This window comes from Thunnus thynnus, chromosome 7, assembly GCF_963924715.1.
Source record: "Thunnus thynnus chromosome 7, fThuThy2.1, whole genome shotgun sequence".
Classification (NCBI taxonomy): domain Eukaryota; kingdom Metazoa; phylum Chordata; class Actinopteri; order Scombriformes; family Scombridae; genus Thunnus; species Thunnus thynnus.
The window spans coordinates 25715271-25739375 of NC_089523.1; the positions used below are offsets into that span (position 1 = coordinate 25715271).

At 39.1% G+C, this 24105-nt stretch overlaps 2 protein-coding genes across 4 annotated transcripts; both read left to right on the forward strand.

Annotated features, from left to right (window-relative positions):
• The first annotated feature begins 486 nt into the window (after positions 1 to 486).
• On the forward strand, positions 487 to 15816 carry brca2 (BRCA2 DNA repair associated). 3 transcript variants are annotated; one of them, XM_067595170.1, is made up of 28 exons: positions 487 to 677; positions 1039 to 1137; positions 1354 to 1587; positions 1786 to 1846; positions 2194 to 2240; positions 2343 to 2371; positions 2487 to 2598; positions 2737 to 2792; positions 3043 to 3139; positions 3308 to 3973; positions 4100 to 9805; positions 10102 to 10200; positions 10284 to 10353; positions 10440 to 10936; positions 11029 to 11216; positions 11345 to 11532; positions 11665 to 11835; positions 12164 to 12324; positions 12433 to 12536; positions 12623 to 12778; positions 12868 to 13015; positions 13088 to 13200; positions 13306 to 13504; positions 13613 to 13779; positions 13883 to 14021; positions 14103 to 14359; positions 15042 to 15197; positions 15298 to 15816. In XM_067595170.1, exons 2-28 carry the CDS (start codon positions 1083 to 1085, stop codon positions 15646 to 15648), a joined length of 10227 nt encoding a protein of 3408 aa, XP_067451271.1. In that variant the 5' UTR covers positions 487 to 677; positions 1039 to 1082; the 3' UTR covers positions 15649 to 15816. The 3 variants fall into 3 exon arrangements, with proteins under 3 accessions (XP_067451271.1, XP_067451269.1, XP_067451270.1); XM_067595168.1 differs by having other exon boundaries at positions 12164 to 12536; XM_067595169.1 differs by lacking the exon at positions 487 to 677 and adding an exon at positions 710 to 939 and having other exon boundaries at positions 12164 to 12536.
• A 1174-nt stretch (positions 15817 to 16990) lies between these two features.
• n4bp2l2 (NEDD4 binding protein 2-like 2) lies at positions 16991 to 22384 on the forward strand. Its single transcript, XM_067595171.1, has 6 exons — positions 16991 to 17112; positions 17450 to 18558; positions 18692 to 18816; positions 19644 to 19732; positions 19836 to 19912; positions 19996 to 22384. Exons 1-6 carry the CDS (start codon positions 17110 to 17112, stop codon positions 20159 to 20161), a joined length of 1569 nt encoding a protein of 522 aa, XP_067451272.1. The 5' UTR covers positions 16991 to 17109; the 3' UTR covers positions 20162 to 22384.
• Positions 22385 to 24105: the final 1721 nt, after the last annotated feature.

Consider the following 24105-nt stretch of genomic DNA (forward strand, 5'->3'; position numbering starts at 1 on the left):
AGGTAAATGTAGGATAGAAGATGGTATTTTTTGTAGGTTAAGATTAGGACATACAGGACTCAGACTCACGGTATATAAAGTAGAGGATGCTACTTTATATACCATGAAAACGACAGAGTCAGATAAATGTGAGACAAGTAACTGCAAGGAAACTTGAACATGTGTTGATAGATTGTGGGAAGTTCAGTGTAGAGAAAGACGGAAGGGCAGGGTGGTAGATATGGGAAGGGAATGGAGCTTCAAAGGCCTGTTAGAGACAGAGGGCACACAATTACAGGTTCAAAGGTTTTTATTTAAATATTTAAACGAAACAGGTTTAATATGTGGAATATAACTTCTTTATAATTTTTATTTGTTTGTTTGTTTTTGTTGTTTTAAGTCATGCTGTTACATACTCCGATACAATAGGTGGCGGCATGCATCTTTAACTTTGGTTTGTAGTCCGTCAGTAAAACCAAAGAAGAAGAAAAAAGAGGCTGGGTCACCAAATAAGGCGTAACACCAGAGCGCGGCGCGCGAGGTTTGTTTTCGTAGCCATGCCGTGAACTAGCTAAACTAGAAAGTTGACACGTAAAAAACATTTCTCTATCACCGTATCATAGTTTTTGGTTTGTCGGCAACAATTTGTGAAGCATTTCGTCTCGACATGAAAGTCAACACTGTCGTACGCCGTCATGGTAAGAAACTTCAAGGCAAATGATACGGTTATTTTCGTTTTATAAGTGAGTAGCCTAGCAGTTTAATCTGATATTGGCTAAATATCTCCGTTTTCCACACATTGTCAACCAACTATAATATTTCCTACGGTGGGGAACCAAACGTTAGCTAACGTCACCTTCTCGTCAATCTCTTTTAAGAAGTTTTATTACCGAGTTAGCTAACGTTAGCCACTGTAGTTCAGTAGCAGCTATGCGTCCTGTGATCGGAAACAACAGGAAGGTACTGGCCATGCCCTCCCCCCTTTATCGCATCATTTAACATACAGCTAACTAAGCTGAGATCAATTTCTGCTTTCTAACTTTAGTTTTGTCTCTGCAGGTGTGCCACATAGGAACCTTTAGGGATTACATAAATCACATGGAATGGATTTAACATCAGAAAGCATGTACGACACATTCAAAGATGAAATCTGGAGAGGTAAGATTAAAAAAAAACAAAAAACTTTGAGTCTGATTAACATCCTGTGCAGTAGCCTGGAACAACCACAGCATTGACAGTTACACGACTTCCTTGATTCATGATACTGTGTTTAGCTGCATATAAAAAACAATACTTTCCCTGAAAACACTTATGATTGAGTTAGTGCACTTGAAACTGAAGTATAAACAAACCATTTTTTATTTTCTATGATAGAGCTGGGAACTCTGGACCCTGACTGGTTTGATGTACTGACAGCTCAAGCAGTCAGTACTGAGGGAAATGTTTCCGATCAAGATGACCTGTGTGCAAACCAAGAGGGAAATTTTAAGACACCGTTTGATGAAACTGCCGTGGAGAGTCAGTTGTTTTCGACCCCTAAGGTTTTCAGACGGTGTCGAGTGGTGTCACCTGAAACCAAGGATGAGCAGTCTTTCACTGCGGAACCAGGTAATGTTTGATATAACCCTTACCGCTGATGCATTTTTGCAGAAATATACTGTAGATGTGTCACATTACATAAACTCATACTTTAATATAAGTAAGTTGGTACTTAATTGTACTAGCCCACTTATGTCTGCATTTAGGAGCTTTGTTGAGCTGGCATCTAAAAAAACAACATTTCTCTGTGCCCCCCCCCCCCCCTAGAAAAAGAAACACTGCCTTGGACAACAACAAGTCCATATTTTATTCAGATTTCAAAAGAACGGTGAGTGTCTGTTTCTTAGTTTTTATTTAAATATCATTAGGAACAGTGTTTTCTTTTTTTTAATTTTGTCTGAAGGTTTTATTAAAGAGCTACAGGCATTCTGAAATGTTCAATTAAAGCAAAACAGGAGCAGTCATTGATTATAGGTTAAACTCAATAGAAACAAATAATTCTTTGAGAAAAGGCCTATAAGTTCATGACTAAAATCTATTTCCACATATTATTAATTCAGTGTTTATGATAGTCATTATTTTAAGATGAATTTGCTAAAATTACTAGTGTTGTCACTGCTGTTGGGAGGTTTTTTTTTTTTTTTTTTTAATTAATGCCTGTCTTGCTCCTTTTAGGATGCCAGGTACGAAATATGGAGGTATCCAGCCTCAGGAAAGTTTTGGTGAGCTGCTAATTCATCATTATATTATCTTTTAGTTGAATCAGATCTGAAATAAAAATGTAACCATTACCATTGGTATGTTTCCTTTTGTCATTTGTACAGATCTGCTTCATACCCCACAGAAATCCCCAGTAAGTGTTTTATATCTAACAGTGATGTTATTTTTCTTTGAACAAATACCAGTACTTGAATGTGGAGTAACAGATAACTTGAAGGTTTCCCTTTTTTCCTTTTGTATTTTTACAGGTCAGCTATGCAAAGCAAATATCTGAAAGTCTTGGTGCACATATTCATCCCGATATATCATGGACCAGCTCTCTGAATACCCCACCAGCAGTGCCATCCACCCTGATTTTGTGTAAGCAAATGCATTTGTATTTGCATTTATTTATGCATGTATATTTGTAGTTTCCATACTTGTGTAATTTGAGATAAGAAATTGTTTAGAAATGCATAAACATGATCTGTTTATTTTTGTGTCATCTCAATGCTATAGCTAAAACCGAAGAGAGTCCCTGCCCAGTGAGTTTTTCTGAGGACAAAAGTGTTGTTGTGAGTACTCTGTACAACTTCAACACACGACATACAGTACATATTTATCTCCATGAATGTAGAGTCTCAATAATGATTTAATGTCAGTGACACAAGAGCCTTTATTGATTGTTAAAATGTCTAAGTTAAAAATATTCAACCCATTCTCTTATTTATGACCTGTAACAGAGAAAATATGTTATTACAGTAAAAATAAAGTGTGGCATTTCAAATTGCTTCTGAAAACGCTTTTCTTTCTTATCTCTCTCAGTTTGTACGGAAGCTTTTCCCTTCTCTTTCAAATGCATCCCAAGTTGGATCTGTCTCACCAAAAAACAATGACCTTCTGCCTCCCACGATTCAAGATGGTACTATTTTTTTCCGTTACTGTTACTGTATAAGATAGTGCAGTAGTTCTGAATGTGACTGAAATAAGTATGCATTGCACATATTGACTTATATTGTGATACAAGTGTGGAAAGGCCTTTAGATGCCATAATACAAAACAATACTGATAGCTGATCTGTAATTAACAGGTGCTGGTTCTCCTGAGGCTGGTCAGAATCCAGAGTCCCACAACTCTCCTTCTCAGAGTTCACTGAACCAGAGTGGCGTCTGGAGACAGAAGCTACCAGATGCTATTGAGGATGGAGAAATTCGCAGTACTGTAGCAAGTGTTCTTGATGGGGCTGAAAATGTTCTTTCTATATTTTTCTCCAACAGCAGTTCAGCACTAAGAAAAGTGAAAACTGACAGAATGAAAAGGAAACAAATCATTTCAGCAAAAGAACATGGCTGCAGCTCCACACACATCTCAACAAAGAACATGGCTACGTCCAGTGAACAAAGAACAGCTGATCGGCAGCTATGCAGAGTTCTTTCATCCCCGCACTTGAAAAGCCCAGTGAGAACTGGAGATATGGGAACCACCCAGTGGTCTCCATTGAGTTTATCTGAAATACTACCTTCTACTGTGGTCACCTCTTGCCATAATAATAATCCTGCTGCACAAGTGGAAAATAACTGTTTAACAGAACAACTACAGAGTGACTCTGGTTCTAGCCAGCTAGTCAGACCGTCTTTGAAAATCACAGACTCTGGATTTATCAAGAAAAAGAGACATTTTATTTACACGGTGGAAACTTCAAAACCACAAGTGCAAGAAAGGGAAACTCATTCTCAGAAGATTGACTCATCACCAGGTATTGTAGTTTCTGGTAACACATTTCTCATGCATATGAAAGTATTGATTTATACAAACATACATACTGTAAATATAATGTATTAATTTAATTCACTGAATTGCTTGGTGTTATGCTTTATTTCAGTGCAAGAATTGAACGTTAAGCATTTGCCAAATGCCCGAGATGAAGCAGACAACAGCACTAAAACCTTTCATGGGAAGAATGAGATACGACAACGGGAAAATGTCACTGAAGAAAATCTACCTCCCTCTGTACAAGCAAAAGTCCAGGATGTTGACATGTCACAGCTTTGCAGAGCTTTTGCACAAGACTTCAGTCAAATGTCAGATCCTGTTAGACTGAGTGAAGCAGCAGAGGCTACTCCTCAAAATGGCTTCTCTCCATCAGTTTGTCTATCAGCCTTGAAACGAGCTAAGCACAAAGCAAGGCAAGCAAGCCTTCAACATGACCATGATGGCGTCAGTAACAGAAGACGTGTTTTTGCCGCCAACCAAAATAATTCCATCATTGAGAGAACAATATGTGACAGTGGATTCCAGTCTGCTGTGGCTGATATCACTCACTTGACTGCATTTTCTGCTCTTCCCAGCTCAGAGAAAGAGAGTCAAACTCAACAGTGGACCACTCCTTTTCAGTCTCCAAATAAAGAAAACAGGAAAGCACATTTGGAGGATACTTTATATGGAGCTGAAACTGATGCCAAGTTGTCTTTTATAGTCAAGGAAAACCAGACATTGGACCCTGGCAGAGAGAGTGAGGTACAAACAAAAACCACATTAACACATCCATCCAGCAGTGCAAAAGGAGCAGTCGATAACATTAATTGCATTCCAGTCAGTGGTCAAGTTCATGGCAGTCTGCCAGAGAAAACAATTGTTTCTCTTCCTTCTGTCCATGCATCAGGATTCAAAACAGCCTCAAATAAGGGTATAAGAATATCCTCAGCCAACCTGGAGAGAGCCAAACGTCTCTTCGAGCAGACTGAAGGTGAAGGGCTTAATGATCAACCCACCAAATGTGGCCATGACACTAAAGATGACATTAACATGAGTCATGGATCAGTGAAAACTACAGCTTCTAACTCAAACCATCCATCCTCATCAAGTGAAAAATTCAGGGACATCAGTTGCCAATTGACAGCTTCACAAAAAGCTGATGTGACAGAACTGTGCACTCTATTAGAAGAAACAGATAGCCAGTTTGAATTTACAGAGTTAAAAACTGCAACGCTAAACCAACAATGCCAAGATAATGCCACTTCTCCCCAAAAAGCTGTCAAAGAACTTGACCCTGATTTTCTTACGGGTATAGATTTTGATGATAGTTTTAGTTTAGATGCTGAAAAGCATGTGGCGGTAACAATGATGCCTGGCAAAATGGCCTTAGTGTCAGACAAAACATATGATGTCACAAGTAAACCCACAGAAATGTCATACTCGAGTGGAATGAAAAAAGAAAATTTCTCTACAGGAACTGTACCTTCCTCTTCTAAGCACATCGCTGAAGGTAGAAACTGTATTATGTCAAGTGAAAATCTTGACAGAGCTGAACACAATGAAATAAGCAAGCCAAGCAACAAAAATCCTTTGACACTTAGTGTGGGATTTAAAACTGCAGGAGGAAATGTTTTGAGAGTTTCAAAAAAGTGTCTGAGCAATGCTAGAGCTTTGTTTGCAGATTTAGAAGAGAGTCTTGTGACAGAGAAAAATTCACTAGACAAGCCAAATGGTGAAAATTATACCAAAACAGTGCACAAGGACAGTGTGGATAATAACACTGATAAATTTTTACATCATAAAGAGGATAATACAAAGTTCACCGGTTACAGTAATGATACTGAGGAGAGGATTCAAAGCTGCTTTTCTAACATGAAGGAGTCTGTCTGTTCAGACAGACAGGTCTCAGGTATGAGAGATGAAGGTGCTACAACAAGTTTTGCAAACAGCAAAATGGACATAGCCACATGTCAAAGTGGGTTCCAGATGGCCAGTGGGAGAGGGATTTCTATTTCAGCAAAAGCAATGCAAAAGGCAAATTCTGTCTTCAGAGACTGTGATGTTGTGGATAGCAATGATGGCATGTCAGAAAAACATAACGGTTTAGAAACCTTGCCTGGAAGTTTCAATCATAAGAAAAACCTTTCAAAATTTAAAAGTGTTCATGGGATCAAAGCAAACGTATCCGAAGAACCCGTCAAAAGACGCACTGAGTTTGAAAATGTAAATTCTGAACCATCTGCGCGCCGTACTGAGGTTCTACAACATGATATGGAGATTGACAATTTTGGTGTTAAGAATACACCGGCTTTAATTAAGTCAGCTCCTTTTCTTGGAAACCAGTGTTCAACTGAAAAGCCGTTTTCATCTCCTTTGTGCACAACATCAAAGAATATTAGTTCCTCTGCCATCAATGACTTGAGTGATGGTGGGTTCTGTACAGCAAGCGGGAAGAAAGTATCTGTGTCAGCTGACGCAATGACAAAAGCTGCATGTCTTTTGAATGAAATTCAGACACATGAGGACACAGACCAACAAATGAAAGAAAAACAAAATTCTTCAAGAATAGGTCTCACCAATCAGTCAAGTGGCTTCCAGACAGCTGGTGGAAAAGGAGTTGTTATTTCATCTGCAGCTCTTAAGAAAGCAAAATCCCTGTTGACCGAATACGATGGCGCTGAGGATAAAGTCAGTGTATATCCAAAACATTCCAAGATTGCAGTCCATGGTCCAACATCCAGAAATAGTGGATTTCTTGCTGCCAGTGGTAAACCAGTGGCATTTTCATCTGAGGCCCTCAAGAAGGCAAAAACTCTCTTTGATGACATCAGTTTCAGTTCAGAGATCCCAGCTGTTTCAGCCACAAGGAAGACTGATCAGAAACAAGAAAATGCTCAAAATAAAGACAAAATGCATTGTGGTTTCTCAACAGCAGTTGGAACAGTAGTCCACGTGTCACAGCAAAATCTGTCGAAAGCAAAAAATCTTTTCAAAGAATTTGATGATGATTCTATTTCAGTTGAAGCAATGCAAGAGGCAGATGCTTTCTTCAAAGACTGTGATGTTAAGGACACTAATGTGTCAGATGATGCAATGATAAAAGCAAAGTCTCTGCTGAGTGAAAGTGCTACATTTGAGGACACAAACAAACAACTGAAACAAAAAGAAGACACACCACAAAATGTTGGATTTCAGACAGCCAGTGGAAAAGGAGTCGCCATTTCATCTGCAGCTCTCAAGAAAGCAAAATCCCTGTTGAGTGAATGTGAAGACATTGCAGATAAAAGCAGTGCAAAACCAACTCACTCCAAGATGCCTTTTCCTGGTCCAACATCCAGAAATAGTGGATTTCTTGCCGCCAGCGGTAAGCCAGTGGCATTTTCTTCTGAGGCCCTCCAGAAGGCAAAAACTCTCTTTGATGACATCAGTTTGAACACAGACATTCCAGCTGTTTCAAGCACAAGGGAGAATAAGAAACAAGAAAATGCTCAAAATAAAGAAAAAATGCATTGTGGTTTCTCAACAGCAGGGGGCGCAAAAGTCCGTGTGTCACAGCAAAATCTGTTGAAAGCAAAAAATCTTTTCAAAGAATTTGATGATGATTCTGTGTCACTTAAAGCAATGCAAGAGGCAGATGCTTTCTTTAAAGACTGTGACATTAAGGACAGTAATGTGTCAGATGATGCAATGATAAAAGCAAAGTCTGTGCTGAGTGAAAGTGCTACATTTGAGGACACAAACAAACAACTGAAACAAAAAGAAGACACACCACAGAATGTTGGATTTCAGACAGCCAGTGGCAAAGGAGTCGCCATTTCATCTGCAGCTCTCAAGAAAGCAAAATCCCTGTTGAGTGAATGTGAAGACTTTGCGGATAAAAGCAGTGCAAAACCAACTCATTCCAAGATGCCTTTTCCTGATCCACCACCCAGAAATAGTGGATTTCTTGCAGCCAGTGGTAAGCCAGTGGCATTTTCTTCTGAGGCTCTCAAGAAGGCAAAAGCTCTCTTTGATGACATCAGTTTCAGTTCAGAGATCCCAGCTGTTTCAGACACAAGGAAGAATGATAAGAAACAAGAAAATGCTCAAAATATAGAAAAAATACATTGTGGTTTCTCAACATCAGGGGGCGCAATAGTCCGTGTGTCACAGCAAAACCTGTTGAAAGCAAAAAATCTTTTGAAAGAATTTGATGATGATTCTGTCTCACTTAAAACAATGCGAGAGGCAGATGCTTTCTTCAAAGACTGTGATGTTAAGGACAGTAATGATGAAATGTCAGTAAAACCTCAGAAAAGTAGTGAAAATGTCAACAAGAAGAAAATCCTTCCAACATTTAAAAATGTTCAAGGGGTAACAGTAAATTTTTCTGAGGAGCCTGTAAGTGGACGCACAGAGTTTGAAAATGTGAAAGCTGGACCAGATGTACACCATGAAAAGATGCTGCGTCATAATGATGTGGAGATTCAAAAAGATGTTAAGAACCCACTGGCTTTGACTGATGCCCTTTTTTTACATGCAAACCAATTTTTGAAGCCACTTTCTTCACCATTGTGCACAACAGCAAAGAAACTTGGTTACTCTGCTGTTGATGAATTGAGCAGTGGTGGTGGATTCTGTACAGCCAGCGGGAAGAAAGTATCAGTGTCAGATGATGCAATGGCAAAAGCAAAGTCTCTGCTGAGTGAAAGTGCTACATTTGAGGACACAAACAAACAACTGAAACAAAAACAAGACACACCACAAAATGTTGGATTTCAGACAGCCGATGGCAAAGGAGTCGCCATTTCATCTGCAGCTCTCGAGAAAGCAAAATCCCTGTTGAGTGAATGTGAAGACGTTGCGAATAAAAGCAGTGCAAAACCAACTCACTTCAAAATGCCATATCCTGGTCCACCACCCAGAAATAGTGGATTTCTTGCCGCCAGCGGTAAGCCAGTGGCATTTTCTTCTGAGGCCCTTCAGAAGGCAAAAGCTCTCTTTGATGACATCAGTTTGAACACAGACGTTCCAGCTGTTTCGGACACATGGAAGAATGATAAGAAACATGAAGATGCTCAAAATAATAAAGAAAAAATACATTGTGGCTTTACAACTGCAGGGGGAGCAAAAGTCCAAGTGTCACAGAAAAATCTTTTGAAAGCAAAGAACCTTTTGAGTGAATTTCATAATGATTCTGTTTCAGTAAAAGATGGTGGGGAGTTTGCTGATTCAAGCTCATATTCCACAAGCCTAATTGCTAACCACAAGTCAGATCTATCAAAAGATGTGAAAAGAACTTCAAACTCTAATCTCGTCACAACCAGTGACAAGGACATGCCGGCAGAGGAAAGTGCCCTTCAGGTTGTTAAACCTCAATTTTCTTCCCAAGAGACTGACAGCGAGAATAAAATCTTTCAAAATTCAAGTGTACAAGGTAGCAATTTTATCAAAGAGAAAGCACTTACAGATGCATTTAAATTTGAAGAGGACAAATTTGCCCCCTCAGGGGTGCATAACCTTCATAGAGAGAAAAGGCCAAACATGTTGGACTGTGCAATAAACCAGACAAGCCGTAATGAGAAGCTTGAGTTCACAAGGACAGAGGAGTCTTCAGTTCTAAGCTTTCAGTCACTTAACTTCAGTGGCTGCACAGAAACCCAGCAGAAGTTGTTTGCCCAGGAAGCCCTGGACTGCACTAAAGCTTTGCTAGAAGACGAAGGTCTAGCTGGCCAAAGTCTCTCAATGACTTTTGAAAATATTCCACTGCAAGAAAACCCAAAATCCAGCAACAGATCTGTAGAGGAACAAAAAACAACAGGGAAGAGATTGGCAGAGGACGCAGATATGACTGGTAAGTATCAGAGTTATTAATTAGACATTTAAATCAGTATGAAGTGTTTTTATTAAGGCTGCACAACTTCTCTCATTGTTTTCATCTCATTGAATCCAGATTATTTGAAGAAATTATTTGATTGCATTTTTGCAACTACTTTAGTTCAATCAAATATTCAGAATTAAATATGTTGTTCCCATATTGCACTTCACTAAAATGATTTTATATTAATAACCACTAGCTGCTGCTCTTCTTTTATATTTGTTGTGAGCATTAACCATAAACAATTCTCTTGCTGTCGTGTAATATTCTAGGTCAGCCTCCCTTGAAAAGACGATTACTGGACGAATTCGACAGAACTCTTGATAGTCCAAGACAATCAACCCTTCAGCCGGAAAGAAGTTGTGCGACTGGTAAATAAATATTAATGTAACAAATAATACATATTTCCTTTTATCAATTAAATAGCGTTTAATATGTATTTTTGTTACTTAAGGTGTAATGAAAGACAGGAGAGTCTTCAAGTATAGCGTCTCTCTTCATCCAAACATCACAAGGCCACACAGGTAAGATGCAAGTGGATTGTTGACCATGCTTTTGGAGAGTGGGCACAAGTTATCAGCCCATTGTCATGTATTTTTCTATCTTACAGTGATGGAAAAAACTACATGGTAACCAGATTGCAAAAGGAAACACAGCACTCAGCCCCAGGAGACAGCAAATCCGCTCATTCCAAGATACCAGCATTTGTTCCTCCATTCTTAAAGAATTCAAAGACGGAGACTCACAAGAACAACATGGTCAAGGACAACAGAAGAACACCTTCTGCGTTTGTTCCTCCGTTCAAAAAACAAAGAACTATTGTCCAAGAGAGCTGCTCTAAACCACATGAGGAGGAGGATAAACACCACCATCTCTCTGCAATGCCCTCTAACAGCAGTACTTTTGTGCCACCCACTAAAAAGACAAGCAGACAAAGCACTACTGATGTCACTGGTAATAAAAGCAGAGAAGACATTCATCCGGTGGCCTTGGTTGGTAATACAAAAGATGATCATGTGGAAAATCATAAAATTCCTGTTGGCTGTGGAACAGAGGATTCTGCTGCAGAGGCTTCGGGTGTGGTAGACACATTATCCAGAAGCCAAGGTAACCTTTCTGGATGACGTCAGTATAATACACTGTAATAATAGAAAGTGTAACATAGGAATAATAATTATCTGTTTATGGTCTGTTAACAGAAATTCAGACTCTTGAGAACATAGAGCTGGCACGAGATATGCAGGACATGAGGATCAGGAAGAAGAAGCGCCAGACTATTCGACCTCTGCCAGGGAGCTTGTTTCTCACTAAAACTTCAGGAGTGTCAAGGATCCCATTAAAAGATGCAGTGAATGGAAAGCCCCCTGCAAAATACACCCAAAAACAGGTTAGGCCAAAACTCACACTGGGCTTTAGAGCATTTTTTTGTCATAGTCACCTTTGTTGTGTTTGGTTTTAAATGACATCACTGTCATGTAAACAGCTTTTTGACATATTCATGTTCTTGTGTTTCAGCTGTATGGATATGGAGTGCATCAGCATGTGTCTGAGATCACCGGTGACAATGCACAGTCTTTTCGCTTCAGTTTACAGCAGTTTCTCAAACAGGAAGCGTTCATAAATGAAGGTGGTGTTCAGCTTGCTGATGGCGGATGGCTGATCCCGAGTAAGAACGGGACTGCGGGGAAAGAAGAGTTCTATAGGTATCAACGAAATTCAATTGAGTTTAAATTAGTTTTATTAATACTGTTGAACTAATTATAACGTTTGACAACCAAGTGTATTTGCAAATGCAGACTGCACTTATATATGATCTTGTCCTGCACTGTCCACAGAGCACTATGTGACACCCCGGGTGTGGATCCTAAACTGATCAGTGAGGAGTGGGTGTATAATCACTACAGATGGATTGTGTGGAAGCAGGCCTCCATGGAAAGATCCTTTCCAGGAACAATGGGCAGCCTCTGTCTCACCCCAGAGCAAGTTCTCCTACAACTCAAGTACAGGTATGTAGTATTATGGCTTATTTTATGTTACTGTAGTTTTAGTGGATTCAGTCTTCAACTTAAGACATCCATGCGTCTCGTGTGTAACAAATATATAATCCCTAAACTATCTCCAGCAGTATATATAGCTTGTTGCCGGTTTGTGTAACCTTTACAAAACTCTCTCTGTCATTACGAGTTTAAATCATCTAATCATAAGAAATTAACATAAATACTGTATATAATTTTGCTATTATAAAGCACTCTTGGATAATTATATGAAGTGCAATGGATTAGCAGTACTTGCCTCTTTCTCTACAATGTTTGTTTTGTCTTATGTCTGTGTCAGATATGATGTTGAGGTGGACCACAGCCGCAGGCCGGCTCTGAGAAAGATTATGGAAAAGGACGACACAGCAGCCAAAACCCTGGTTCTCTGTGTTTGCGGGGTCGTCTCCAGGGGTTACTCCCCAACCAGACAAAGTCGCAATGACGCCAAGACTCCACAAGGTGCTGATGCCAAGGCTGAAAAGCCAGGTGCAGTTGTTTGGCTGACAGATGGATGGTATGCCATTAAAGCCCAACTGGATGATCCCTTGACTGCCATGCTTCACAAAGGTCCACTGGCTGTTGGCGGGAAGTTGATCATCCATGGGGCTCAGCTGGTGGGATCCCAAGATGCTTGCTCTCCTCTAGAGGCACCTGAATCTCTCATGTTAAAGGTACAGGGAAAGGCCTCTGTCCTTCTGTCGTTCTCTCCATGAAGTTCGACCAAGATAACATGTTGACTTATTGTTTGTCTTTTTAGATTTTCGCCAATAGCAGCAGACCAGCACGATGGGATACTAAGCTTGGATTTTACAGGGATCCACGGCCATTCCTGCTTCCTCTCTCCTGCTTGTACAGCAATGGAGGGCCTGTTGGATGTGTGGACATGGTCATACTGAGAAGCTACCCCATACAGGTGCATTTTGTCATGTATTAATATACTGTTACTCCTTGGCAGCTCATGTTATGACGCTATGTGACAGTTTGCTTGTCATGTTTTTCCAGTGGATGGAGAGGAAACCAGATGGAGGGGTTGTGTTCCGTTCTGTCCGTGCAGAAGAGAAGGAGGTGAGACGCTACAACAGCAACAAGCAAAAGGCTATGGAGATTGTTTTTGCAAAGATTCAAGCGGAATTTGAAAAGGAAGAAAAAGGTAGGAATCGTGATTTCAGCGTGTTTAGTACAGACTCAAATTGAATACATTTGAACAAGTTGTTATCTTCAGGTAATAACAAACCTCAACGCAGAAGACGGACAATCAGTCGTCAGGATATTGCAAGTCTGCAAGATGGAGAGGAGCTGTATGAAGCAGTGGGGGATGACCCAGCTTACCTTGAGGTGATAAGAAACATACTTTACGTATTGTGTTCTTGGACAATATAACTTCAGGCATTCTATTTATGTAGAGTTTCGATTGAACATATGTTAACTTCTATGTTCAAGGCTCATTTGAGTGAACGACAGTTGGAGACTCTACATACCTACAGGCACTCTCTGATGGAGAGGAAGCAGGCTGAACTGCAGGATCGGTACCGTCGTGCTCTAGAAAATGCAGAGGACAATGAAGGGAGCTGTCCCAAACGAGACGTTACTCCTGTTTGGAGACTCTGCATCGCTGACTCTATGAATCAAAGCAGCAGTGGTGTGTCCTCATTTGTCTTCATTTAGATTGGTTACTTAAACATGTGTACCACTGTGTATTCAAAGACTGATTTATAATTATGTTGGTTTTTTTGTTTGTTTGTTTTAGTTTACCAGTTGAACATGTGGCGACCATCTTCGGACCTTCAGTCTATGCTAAAGGAAGGCTGTCGATACAAAGTCTATAACCTCACTACTTCAGACGGGAAAAAACGCAGTGGTATTGAAACTGTTCAGCTCACTGGGAACAAGAAAACCCAGTTTCAGGACTTACAGGTACTGTAAAAGCACACATGGTGCACACAGGGAATTATTGACACAGTATTTGTAAATTAGATACAAATGATTTAGAATACGTCTGATTTGGCTTTTCATGCAGGCTTCCCAGGAGTGGTTATCAGCATGCTTTCAGCCGAGGGCGTCTGCCACTTTTGCGGATCTTCAAAACCCAGAATTCCAGCCGCTTTGTGGGGAGGTTGATCTCACAGGATATGTCATCACTATCATCGACGGTCAGGGTAGGTGATTTTTTTTTTTATTAATTGTCTCTGCCTTTACTATATTGTTAACTAAGTGGTTGTTTGTACTTTTGAACACAGGTTCCTCTCCAACATTTTATATGGTCGATGGGAAACTGAACTTCGTTAAAGTGCGTTGTTTCATTAGCTTGGCTCAGTCTGGTTTAGAAGATGTGGTGAAACCACGTGAGCTGTTGGCTCTCAGCAACCTTCAGCTGAGAGGTCAGTCCACATTTCCCACTCCTGTTGTGTATGCTGGAGATCTCACCGTCGTCTCTACAAACCCAAAGGAAACACATCTACAGGAATCTCTCAGCCAACTCAGAAACCTGGTCCAGGTACAGAGTATTATTATTTATTACCTGTAAACCTGCTGACATGCATCAAAAAAGTGTTTTTTTCTTTCTTTCATTCATTTAAGGACACCTTATTTGTCAAGGATGGTTGCATAAAATGTAGATTTATTCTCACAGCCAGAGTGCATCATGTTCAAAATAAATCATGATCAGAATAACAGCTTGTAACTTTGTAAAGGTACAAGTGAGAACTATAAAAGATGAAATTGAAAATACTGAATAGGAGCAGCAGTATTTCTCAAATATCAAGTTTTGTCATGCTGACTGAGCTCATTTTTAAAGGAACAACAACACTGAAAGGACTTTTTTTTTTTTTTTTAAAGCAATCTGTATATTTTGAGACATGCTGCTGGGAGCCGAGTGCTTGCATGTCGTCCCCATTTCTTTCTACCTGCATTTCTGTTTCTGTATCTCTATTATCACCAGCAAATAAAGTTGCCAAAAAATTGTACTTTAAAAAGTTTATTATGGGGCATTTTTGTCTTTATTGAAAGGTAGACTGTAGAGTGGTGACTGACAGGAAATGAGGATAGAGAGAGATGGGAAATAATGTACAAAAAAGCCCAGGAATCAAACTGAGGACCTTGCTATCACAGAATATATATATATATATATATTAACTACAAAAAACTCTTAAAATTATATTTTTGTCATGTGTTTTCAGGGTCAGGAGAACTTCTTTCTTACTGCTGAGGAGAAGCTTTCATATTTAATCAAATCTGTTGGCGTGAGCTCCATCTCCTCTCCAGCTCTCCAACCTAGAACCCCAGCGGTACCGCAGCAGACTACAGCAGAGAGACGGCAAGACACAAAGACAAGTGTGAGTTTATGTGTTTGTTGTGGTATTTGGGACCGTCCGGCTCATTCACTCTCAAAAGCAACGAGTGTCTTTTAAAAACAAAATGTGTTCTGCTATACAGGTGACGTCTCAGCAGCCAATCAGAAGCCTTGGATCCTTCACACCTGTGAGCAGGAACCCTCCTCCGGGAAACTGTTCAACAGAGAAAGACCCGAAAAGCCTGAAGAGGAGGAGAGCTCTGGACTATCTGTCTCGTATCCCATCTCCACCACCTGTGCCCCTACTGGGCTCAGCGGCTTCACCATGTGTAAATAAGACATTCAATCCCCCTCGGAGGTCTGGGACACCTAGCACTTTAAAAACCGTACAGACTCCAGCTTGCAGACCTGTTGTTTCGCCAGCGGAGGATGAATGGGTGAAAGATGAGGAACTAGCTATGATTGATACTCAGGCATTGCATGTTGGTACATAGACTGTATGATGATGAGTGCACTACAACTTTTTAAAAAACTGTACAAATGAGTGAATGTGAAGGCTATAGGCTGCATATGGCACATATTCTGTGGTTGTTTGGATGTCTCACTGGACTCATTAAAGAGGTGAAACCACTTCACAACAGTAAAATAATTTCATTGCTTCATACTGTGTCTATATTCTTTCCTATTAGTTAAGTAAGGTAAACCGATCACCAGTCTAAGACAACAATTACTACAATTTAGCTGCATATTTCAGAAGTCTCTTATTTGTGTTGTTTTTGAGGCTGACTGGGGAGTCACCGGTAGCCCACTTGTAGATAGTGACAAAGTAAGTTCATTCTCAAAAAAATATACATGTACTGTATAGGATTGTGAACTGTTAAACCAGAGCTGCAACAATTAGTCGATTTATTGATTAGTTGCCAACTATTAAATTTATCGCCAGCTATTTTGATAATTGATTGGTTGGAGTCAAAAAGAAAAGAAAAAATGTCCAAATTCTCTGATTCCAGTCTCTAAAATATGAATATTTTCTTGTTTCATTAGTATTCTCTGATAGTAAACTGACTATCTTTGGGTTGTGGACTGTTGGTTGGGACAGAAGAAGACATTTGAGAATGTCATCTTGGGCTTTGGGAAATAGTGAATGACATTTTTCACCATTTTCTGATATTTTGTAGACCAAACAACTAATTGATTAATGGAGAAAGTAATCAACAGATTAATCAATAATGAAAAATGTTAGTTGCAGCTAAGGTTCATTATATATCATTCATGACAAAATGTAAAGTGCTTAAATAGTTATTAAGGGCTGCTTTGAAAAAAAGAAGATATGATTCTCTTCTCTCGTTTTAACTGAAAGGTTTCTACTGAATGACAAAGTTAATAACTGGAGCTTGTTACATGTGTAAATTATGAAAACCAAACAAAACATTACATGTTATATTGGTCCAAAAAGATGCTTTTAAGTGCAATCCCCTAATTATGTAGGAAGAACGTTCACCTCATAGAGTAGACAGCATCAACAGGACGCATATATTCATATACAGTATATATATCAAATATCTTAAAACAAACCCATTTTATCTTCAATAATAATCAAATCCAGGAGTTGAGGCAACACATTCAAATATATTTGTGATCGTGAGCCAGCATGTACAAGACCAGGACCCTGAAACCAAAGCAGCTATCATTTCTTCTATAATTCACACCTGTGCTTTTCCTTTTATGTCATGTCAAAATGTCTCTCGTGACAAGGTCTATCAGCATTCACTGTTTCATGTTCTAGTCCAGCTGGGGGCGCTAATTCGTTCGCCAGCCGCTATTCAGAAAGGAAAGAAGAAGAAGAACTACGTCACTTCCGTAAACACAAGGCTGCAATGTGGAAATTGTGTACCGGGTTTGTTTTATTACCGTCGTTTTTTTCCATTTTTATCATTAATACACGCCAAAAATAGATGGTAAGCATGTTTAAATAGTATTGTTAAAGATGTTATTTGAAAGCAGTAAAGTATTTAAGGTAACAAATTGGATTTTTATGCCTGTCTTCTGTGTGACTCCAGGTGACATTTAGCTAACGGATATGCTTGGTTTCGATTTAAAGCTCGGTTAATGTAAAGTGCAGTATTGTATCATTGAGTCTTTGAACACCAATATACATGTGCGGATACATACACAATATTTACTGATTTACCCACACTGACATTGTAAAGAAATACCAAAATCTAACTGCAAGTTAATTATGTTATTTGTAGTTGTTCAATGTAACGTAGTAACTGTGTTTTTAATCTCTTGTAGATGTCTCAAGCCTGTGCGACCTCTCCTAAAGAAAAAAACCCCGATGTGAAGAACAACAACAGCGTTAAAGACTCAACTGACAAAGGCGCAAAATGTGTGGGCGATACCTCCACCAGTTCAGACAGAAATGTGAGGGAGCGTGTTTTAAAGGAGGTAGGATTCACCAGCACCACCTTCATTGGTCCAGCATTTCCCCCGGGAACGGCCGCAGCCACAGTCAAGGTTGACATTGAAGACACACTGAGTGAGTTTTACAAAGAGCTTGAGAGTATTGATGCTCCTGATGGCACTAATTCTTCCTGTGTGACTTCTCCTAAAGAAAAAAAACCTGGTGTGTGTGACTCAGTCAAGAACAACAACAGTGCTAAAGACTCAACCGACAGTGGTGCAAAATGTGTGAGCAATAACTTCAGCAGTCCAGGTGCAGACTTTGAGAATATTAATAACACAAGCAGACCTGCAGCAACAGATGGATACCGGAGAAGCAGTGGGCAGAAACAGCCATCTTGGCCTCACTGGTATCAAAATGAGCCATACCACCCCAGAAAACCCAGGTCAGGCATTGACCTGAACTCTGGTATCGCTACACCTGCTCACGATCAGCAGCATTATCCTCAAGCGCTGAACAGACCACCAAACCCAAGATTTGACAGACCCCCATTCCATCGTCCTCCGCCCCCTTCTGCGTTCCCAAATCCACAAAACCCGCCATCATACGTGAATCGCAACTGGAGCGGTTCAGGCATGACAAACCAGTATCAAGAGCAGTCTCATTTTCCACCGTTTTCTAGGTTCCCACCGACATATGAATGCAGTCACCCCTCTCAGGACTTTTATGGAGATACTCCACATCACCTTGACAGGGATGAACGGGGTTATAACCATGACGCACAGCCAGATGTTAATGTTGGATGGTCTAGAGATGCACAAGAGGAATGGTTGCAGTTTGATGAAGATTATGACAGGCACCGGAGATTTGATTCAGAAAATGAACTGTGGGAGCAGCAGCATCACTGCCGACCCCCTGATAACACTCGTGCACAACACTTTTCCTCGGTGCTGATCTTGATGAGGGGACTACCAGGGTCTGGAAAATCAACAATGGCAAGGTACATCTATGTGTGTCATGAATGAATTTGTTATCGTTTTAAATGTGTTCCTAAACCCAAAAATATACATATTTCCAAGCTTGTATGTTTTTTATTTGTATTAAAGGCCCTTTGTGACCATCCTTTCTCACAGGGAGTTGCTCTCCACTGGTCCCAGTGGGTTAATACTGAGCACTGATGACTACTTTGCTCATAAAGATGGCTACCACTATGAACCAGGCCTTCTTGGAGAGGCACATGAATGGAACCAGAGAAGAGGTACTGTCTCCTTAAATGCTCATACAGGTTAAAGGATAGGTTCACACTTTTTCAAGCCTGTCTTAAAACAACAGTCAGGTGCCCATATGAACAGTCAAAGAGGTTTTCCTCTCTGTAATCATTCCTCCTGTTCATGCTGGCTATTAAAAGATCCCCTTCAAATGTGCTTTCAATGTAAGTGATGGGGACAGAATCTACAGTGTGTCCACACAGTTATTTAGTTCAAAAATGCATTTAAGTTTTTCTGAAGCTCATATGAGGCTTCAGCAGTCTGACAGTCTGAGTTAGTCATATCAAGTTGATATCTGCCAATTATCTTTGCACAGAAGGAGGTTTGTGGATTTTGGCCCCCATCACTTACATTGTAAGTACATAATGTATGTCCTGTCAGTATGAACAGGAGGAATGATTATGGCAAAAAAAAAAAAAAACGATTTCAATTTTCATTTGGGCACCTGACTATTGTTTTAAGGCAGACTTGAAAAATTGTGAACCTGTCCTTTAAATGGTTCATAAAAGTTATTTACATGTTATGAAGAATGTTTTCATTGCATTAACTACAAAGACATTTCTGCCAGACCTCGGTCTTCTCAGTGTCATTTTCACAATGAGGGTATTTCCAGACATATATGAAGAGGAGTGGGCTTTAGTAAACCAGTATTTAAGCAAGAAATAGTTGGTAAACACCCACAAAAACTAACAATGGATGCCCTTTTAGCTAATAAAGTGGATGCAATATGAGAACAAGTTTTAGAGAATGTGGTTTGAAGAGCTATTTTCTTATGATGGATTATTTCAACCAATTTTTGTGTTTTATCCTCTGTCAGCTAAAGATGCTATGCATGATGGCCGGACTCCCGTTATTATTGATAATACAAACATCCAAGCCTGGGAAATGAAGCCATATATCAAGCTGGTGGGTGGTGATATTACATGTTATTATATTTAGTTGCAGTCTACTTTAGATAAGCACCTCACCACCTGCATTAATCCTGATGAATAAATCACTTTTTTGACAGGCCTTGGAGAGGGGATACAGAGTGGACTTTTGTGAACCCGACACCAACTGGAAGTTTGATCCTTATGAGCTGGAGAAGTACGATTACTTATTTATCATATTATACTTATATATTATATAAACTTGCATCCTAACACTACGACTGCTTTTGTTGCCTCCAGGAGGAATAAGCACGGTGTTCCCCAGGAGAAAATCGCACAGATGCTGGATCGCTTTTCATTTCCCATTTCCATAGACATCGTCATGAGTTCACAAGAGCCACCTCACGTTAACCAGAGACGTCGACCAGAGCAACCACAGATGAGGAAAAGCAGAGATTTCTATTAGGTTTTTTTCAGGGATTTAACAGCCAAATAATTTGCCTTGAAGAACAACACTTTTGTAACAGTGGAACTATGGTTAACTGCTGTTTCTACTTGATTTTAAATATATTGTTTTATACATTGTAAATGTTTGTAAACAGAGAAAAGATATATTTTCCTCTAAAGAAATTTAATTATTAAATCGCCATTTCTAACATTTTTTGTTAGGAAAAGTCAAATCTCTTAAATCTTTTTGTATTTTTTGACTGATATGTCAGACTTTGCACTCAGTGTGTTAAGAGAAATATGCAGCAAAATGGAAAGCAACATCTGCCTCTTGTACAGCTTATGTCTTAATCGGTTATACGTCAGTTTTTCACATTGTTGTTGGCTTCTTGTAAGTCCTTGAAATCTGCACAGCAACTGTGAGTGTTCTTTGTTCTGGTAAACATGAAATTTAATAGTTAATTTTCTACTTCTGCTTTTGTTTTCTATTTACGCCTGCAATGGACACCAAAATACAGTTTTCCATTTCAACCTCTCAGATATCTTCCAGTGCTACCTTTCATGTTTGTGCATATTTAAATAATTCATATTATTATTTATCAAATGAGCTCAGTATTCAGAAGATTGTATCATATACAGCTGTGTGAATGCATATTCTCATTATGATGAGTGTTTCCATCAGAGTTCTGCACAGATATTTTTCAGTATTACTATTTTTTGTCCTTATGGTGTAAACTATTTTCCTTCTCAAAATATTTCAGGTTTCAGGGTAAAAAGTCAGATATTAGCATGGTCACACCTCAATTGCCAAGCAAAAAAGCTTTCTTTCTTTCTTTGACAATCGGAATATTTATGATTTCTCTCATTTTTGTTCTGATCAAAAGTATGAAAGTGAAGGAATAGTAAATATATCAGTTGTACAAAATAATCAAACTGCTCAGTCTTTGTAAAGACACTGACATTTTTTTAATGAGACCAGCTGCCCAAAGCAGAATTAACTCACCACACCTTCAGCAAATTACTGTGGAAAACAATGTACAAAGACCTTATCACCGTAAAAGCTCTGAATAATGGTGAGTGTGGAGAGGTCTGATAGCATTCATTACTTTGTCTCTCAGGAAATCACATTTTGCCTGCGTATTCCCCCAGGTGTTCATTAAAGCAGCGCAGAGAGGTGCTCTTTTGTTGACTTTATTTTTTTCCAATCAGCGAAGCCCAGCGCAAAGCTGACGAGCCTGGAAGCATTTTTCTCTGTTTTCACACTTGTTACTTAAAAACATCTCTGTAGAGCAGGAAAATGTGATCCAGCCTGTTTGCAGTTCTACACAGTAAACGTACCTGTCTGTGCTATATGGTCATATTTTTGGATATCTGTGGATTTTCCATGTTAGCCACAAGTGATTTATTGTACCCTGTGGATTCTGGGATAAATGAATATTTTTCTGCATAACTGGATCTGGGTTACCTGTCATGTTCTCTGTTTCACATTATACAGACACTGTTTCATGTTTAAAAATAGTACACTGGCAACTGCAAGCACATAAAGTTTGATTTTTATTTCTAAACAAGCACTGTATGTGCTGATTCTGGGTAAGTCACGATGTTCACTGACAGAAGTGGACAAAATAACAGAAACACCTTACAATAGTTACCCTGCAGTAAATGCCAATTTGTTGTTGACTTTTTAAAAAAAAAATTTATTGAGACTCTTTAGTGGGCACATCTGAATTTGAAGTTTGTTTTGTTGTTAAGCATGTTATGTGACTCAGCCTGTATTTCTCAGTGCAGCTTTCATGCTTTTTCATGTGTTATATCGATGTGATTTGTCAGGTATTTCCTTGCCATGTCACCTGATTTTGCAGTGTTTAAAACCGATGCAACTCCAATCAGTCAAAGTGATATTTACTGCAGTTGTATTGTTTTGTCTTGTATTATATTTCAGTATTTTAGACACAAACATTACACTGATTTTAGCAGCACTTTCATCTTAACATGCGTGTATTGGCAGTTAGACTTAATCCAGTTGTGTGTGTGATCCAGTTTCAGTGTTTCACCAAACAGAGGGATGTGGTATTTCCTCACACTATTGAGGAGCATGTGATCCTTCCACCAGCAATGGGTTTTGCACAGTGACAACTGTGATATGTAAAGTAATGTTTGGTAGTCTTCTATGAATGAAAACAAATGATTTGCTGCATCGTTGTGTTCCAGTTTGACTAATATATTGATGATTTTGTCCGCAGTTTCCTGTCTTTTCTCTAAAAGCTGCTAACAGAGCTCTGACCTTCATCTACACAATCCAGTGCCAATGTGCAAGCCATCTCCTAGACATTCAGGAAATACATTTACACATTTTCTGCAGTACACATAAATATAGTATGAGCCAAGATATTGTATACTTGAGTTTCTAACAGCCTGATGTGTATAAATCTTGGGGAGAAACAGAGGACATACGTGATTTGGGATTATATAAATCTAATCTGTAGTAACAATGAAAGACATAAAACTGTTAAATATTTAACAAAGAAAGAAATTTTCATCTTGGCATTATGAACACATTTTGCACAAATAAAAAAGATGAATGACATGGCTTTCATGAAATTGTTCTAATCAGGCCTACAGCTTACAAAATTAAATTATTCACCACTTTCAATAATTAACTAAAAGCTTGAACTACATTAATAACACAGCAATAATATACATGCACTGTACAGTTTTTTCATGATAGGATCACAGGTATAGGTTCCTGATATCCAACGTTAAAATTAATCATGTATGTTATAGTGACTCAGTTTTGAGGAGAAAATTCAGTTGTTTGTGTGATTTTCAAACATTTATTTAAAAGTGCTTAATAATTCATTAGAAAGGAATATAGAAGATCTGTCTTCTGGTTAAATCATGCTTTGTAAGATTCAGAAGTGGCACTGAATCCCTGACGTAGAAGTGTCCTTGAGATAACAATGACCTTGTGTAAAAGAATCACTGTGGAGTTAGTGGTAAAGCAGCTTTCAAATGAATTTACTTCCCATCATGTGGATGCCAATGCCCAACTGTGTCCAATGAAGAAATAGCAGTTTGATCTTAAAATGCATTGTATCTTATTTTACTGAAATCTAAAACACTGCTGCTCAGAGGCAGCATTAGAATATTTAATGTAGGATGAAATAATGTCTTTAGAAATCATCAACTCCATCATATTCTCAGCATAGAACAAGATGACAGCTGCCTTCAGTAAAAGCTTTGACCTTTGAAATCCTGGAGCCATTCAACATCCTGGACCTTGATGAAGCTGCAGTATGTACGTATATGAGCAAAAGCAGAAGCTCACTGAGCCCTCTGACACGAGCAATAAGCTGCTCTGTAACAGTTCAGGTTATTTCCATGCAAAAACAAGATTATCTTTTCAGAGCTTGAGCCAACACCAAAGACCTTTCAACAGTTTGACCTGCAGACAAGCTTTCTAAAACTAGCAGTCAATTAGCAACCTCCACACATACAATCAGAGATGTGACCTCTCACTTGAAGAAGACATTTTGCTTGTGATATATACTGGCAGCTCTTGAGATTTCTATTTCGACTTTGATTATAATGACAGGAAGAGCATCTGTCCAATCTGTGCAATATTCATGTGAGGCCAGCTTTTAATTCAGTCTGTGACCTTCTTCAAGCATGCTTGGAAATTACCTTCCTATTGTAAGAAAAGGATGATGAAAGACGCTCTCCCTATCATTATACTGTACGTTTAATTTTATCTCCAGCACCTCCAACAAACCTTTGATTAAAATGGTTAAAAATGTGTTTAAAATTTAGTATTTTTGCATGTATAATAAATGGTTGGCAACCTTTCAAGAACACTGGCACTTCTTTAATGCTACAGAAAATCTATTATATACACTCTCATATATTGACACTCTCACCCAGACATCCCAGAAATTCTTTCTACAGTAGACAATAAAACGACCA

Bases quoted from the DNA above. Each gene is read 5' to 3' on its own strand.
- brca2 (XM_067595168.1), top strand. From the start codon at position 1,083: ATGGATTTAACATCAGAAAGCATGTACGACACATTCAAAGATGAAATC. The intron at 13,016-13,087 runs GTAGGAATCGTG...TGTTATCTTCAG, and splicing joins ATTTGAAAAGGAAGAAAAAG to GTAATAACAAACCTCAACGC. The intron at 13,780-13,882 runs GTACTGTAAAAG...CTTTTCATGCAG, and splicing joins CCCAGTTTCAGGACTTACAG to GCTTCCCAGGAGTGGTTATC.
- n4bp2l2 (XM_067595171.1), top strand. The intron at 18,559-18,691 runs GTACATCTATGT...CCTTTCTCACAG, and splicing joins GGAAAATCAACAATGGCAAG to GGAGTTGCTCTCCACTGGTC. The intron at 19,913-19,995 runs GTACGATTACTT...TGTTGCCTCCAG, and splicing joins GATCCTTATGAGCTGGAGAA to GAGGAATAAGCACGGTGTTC.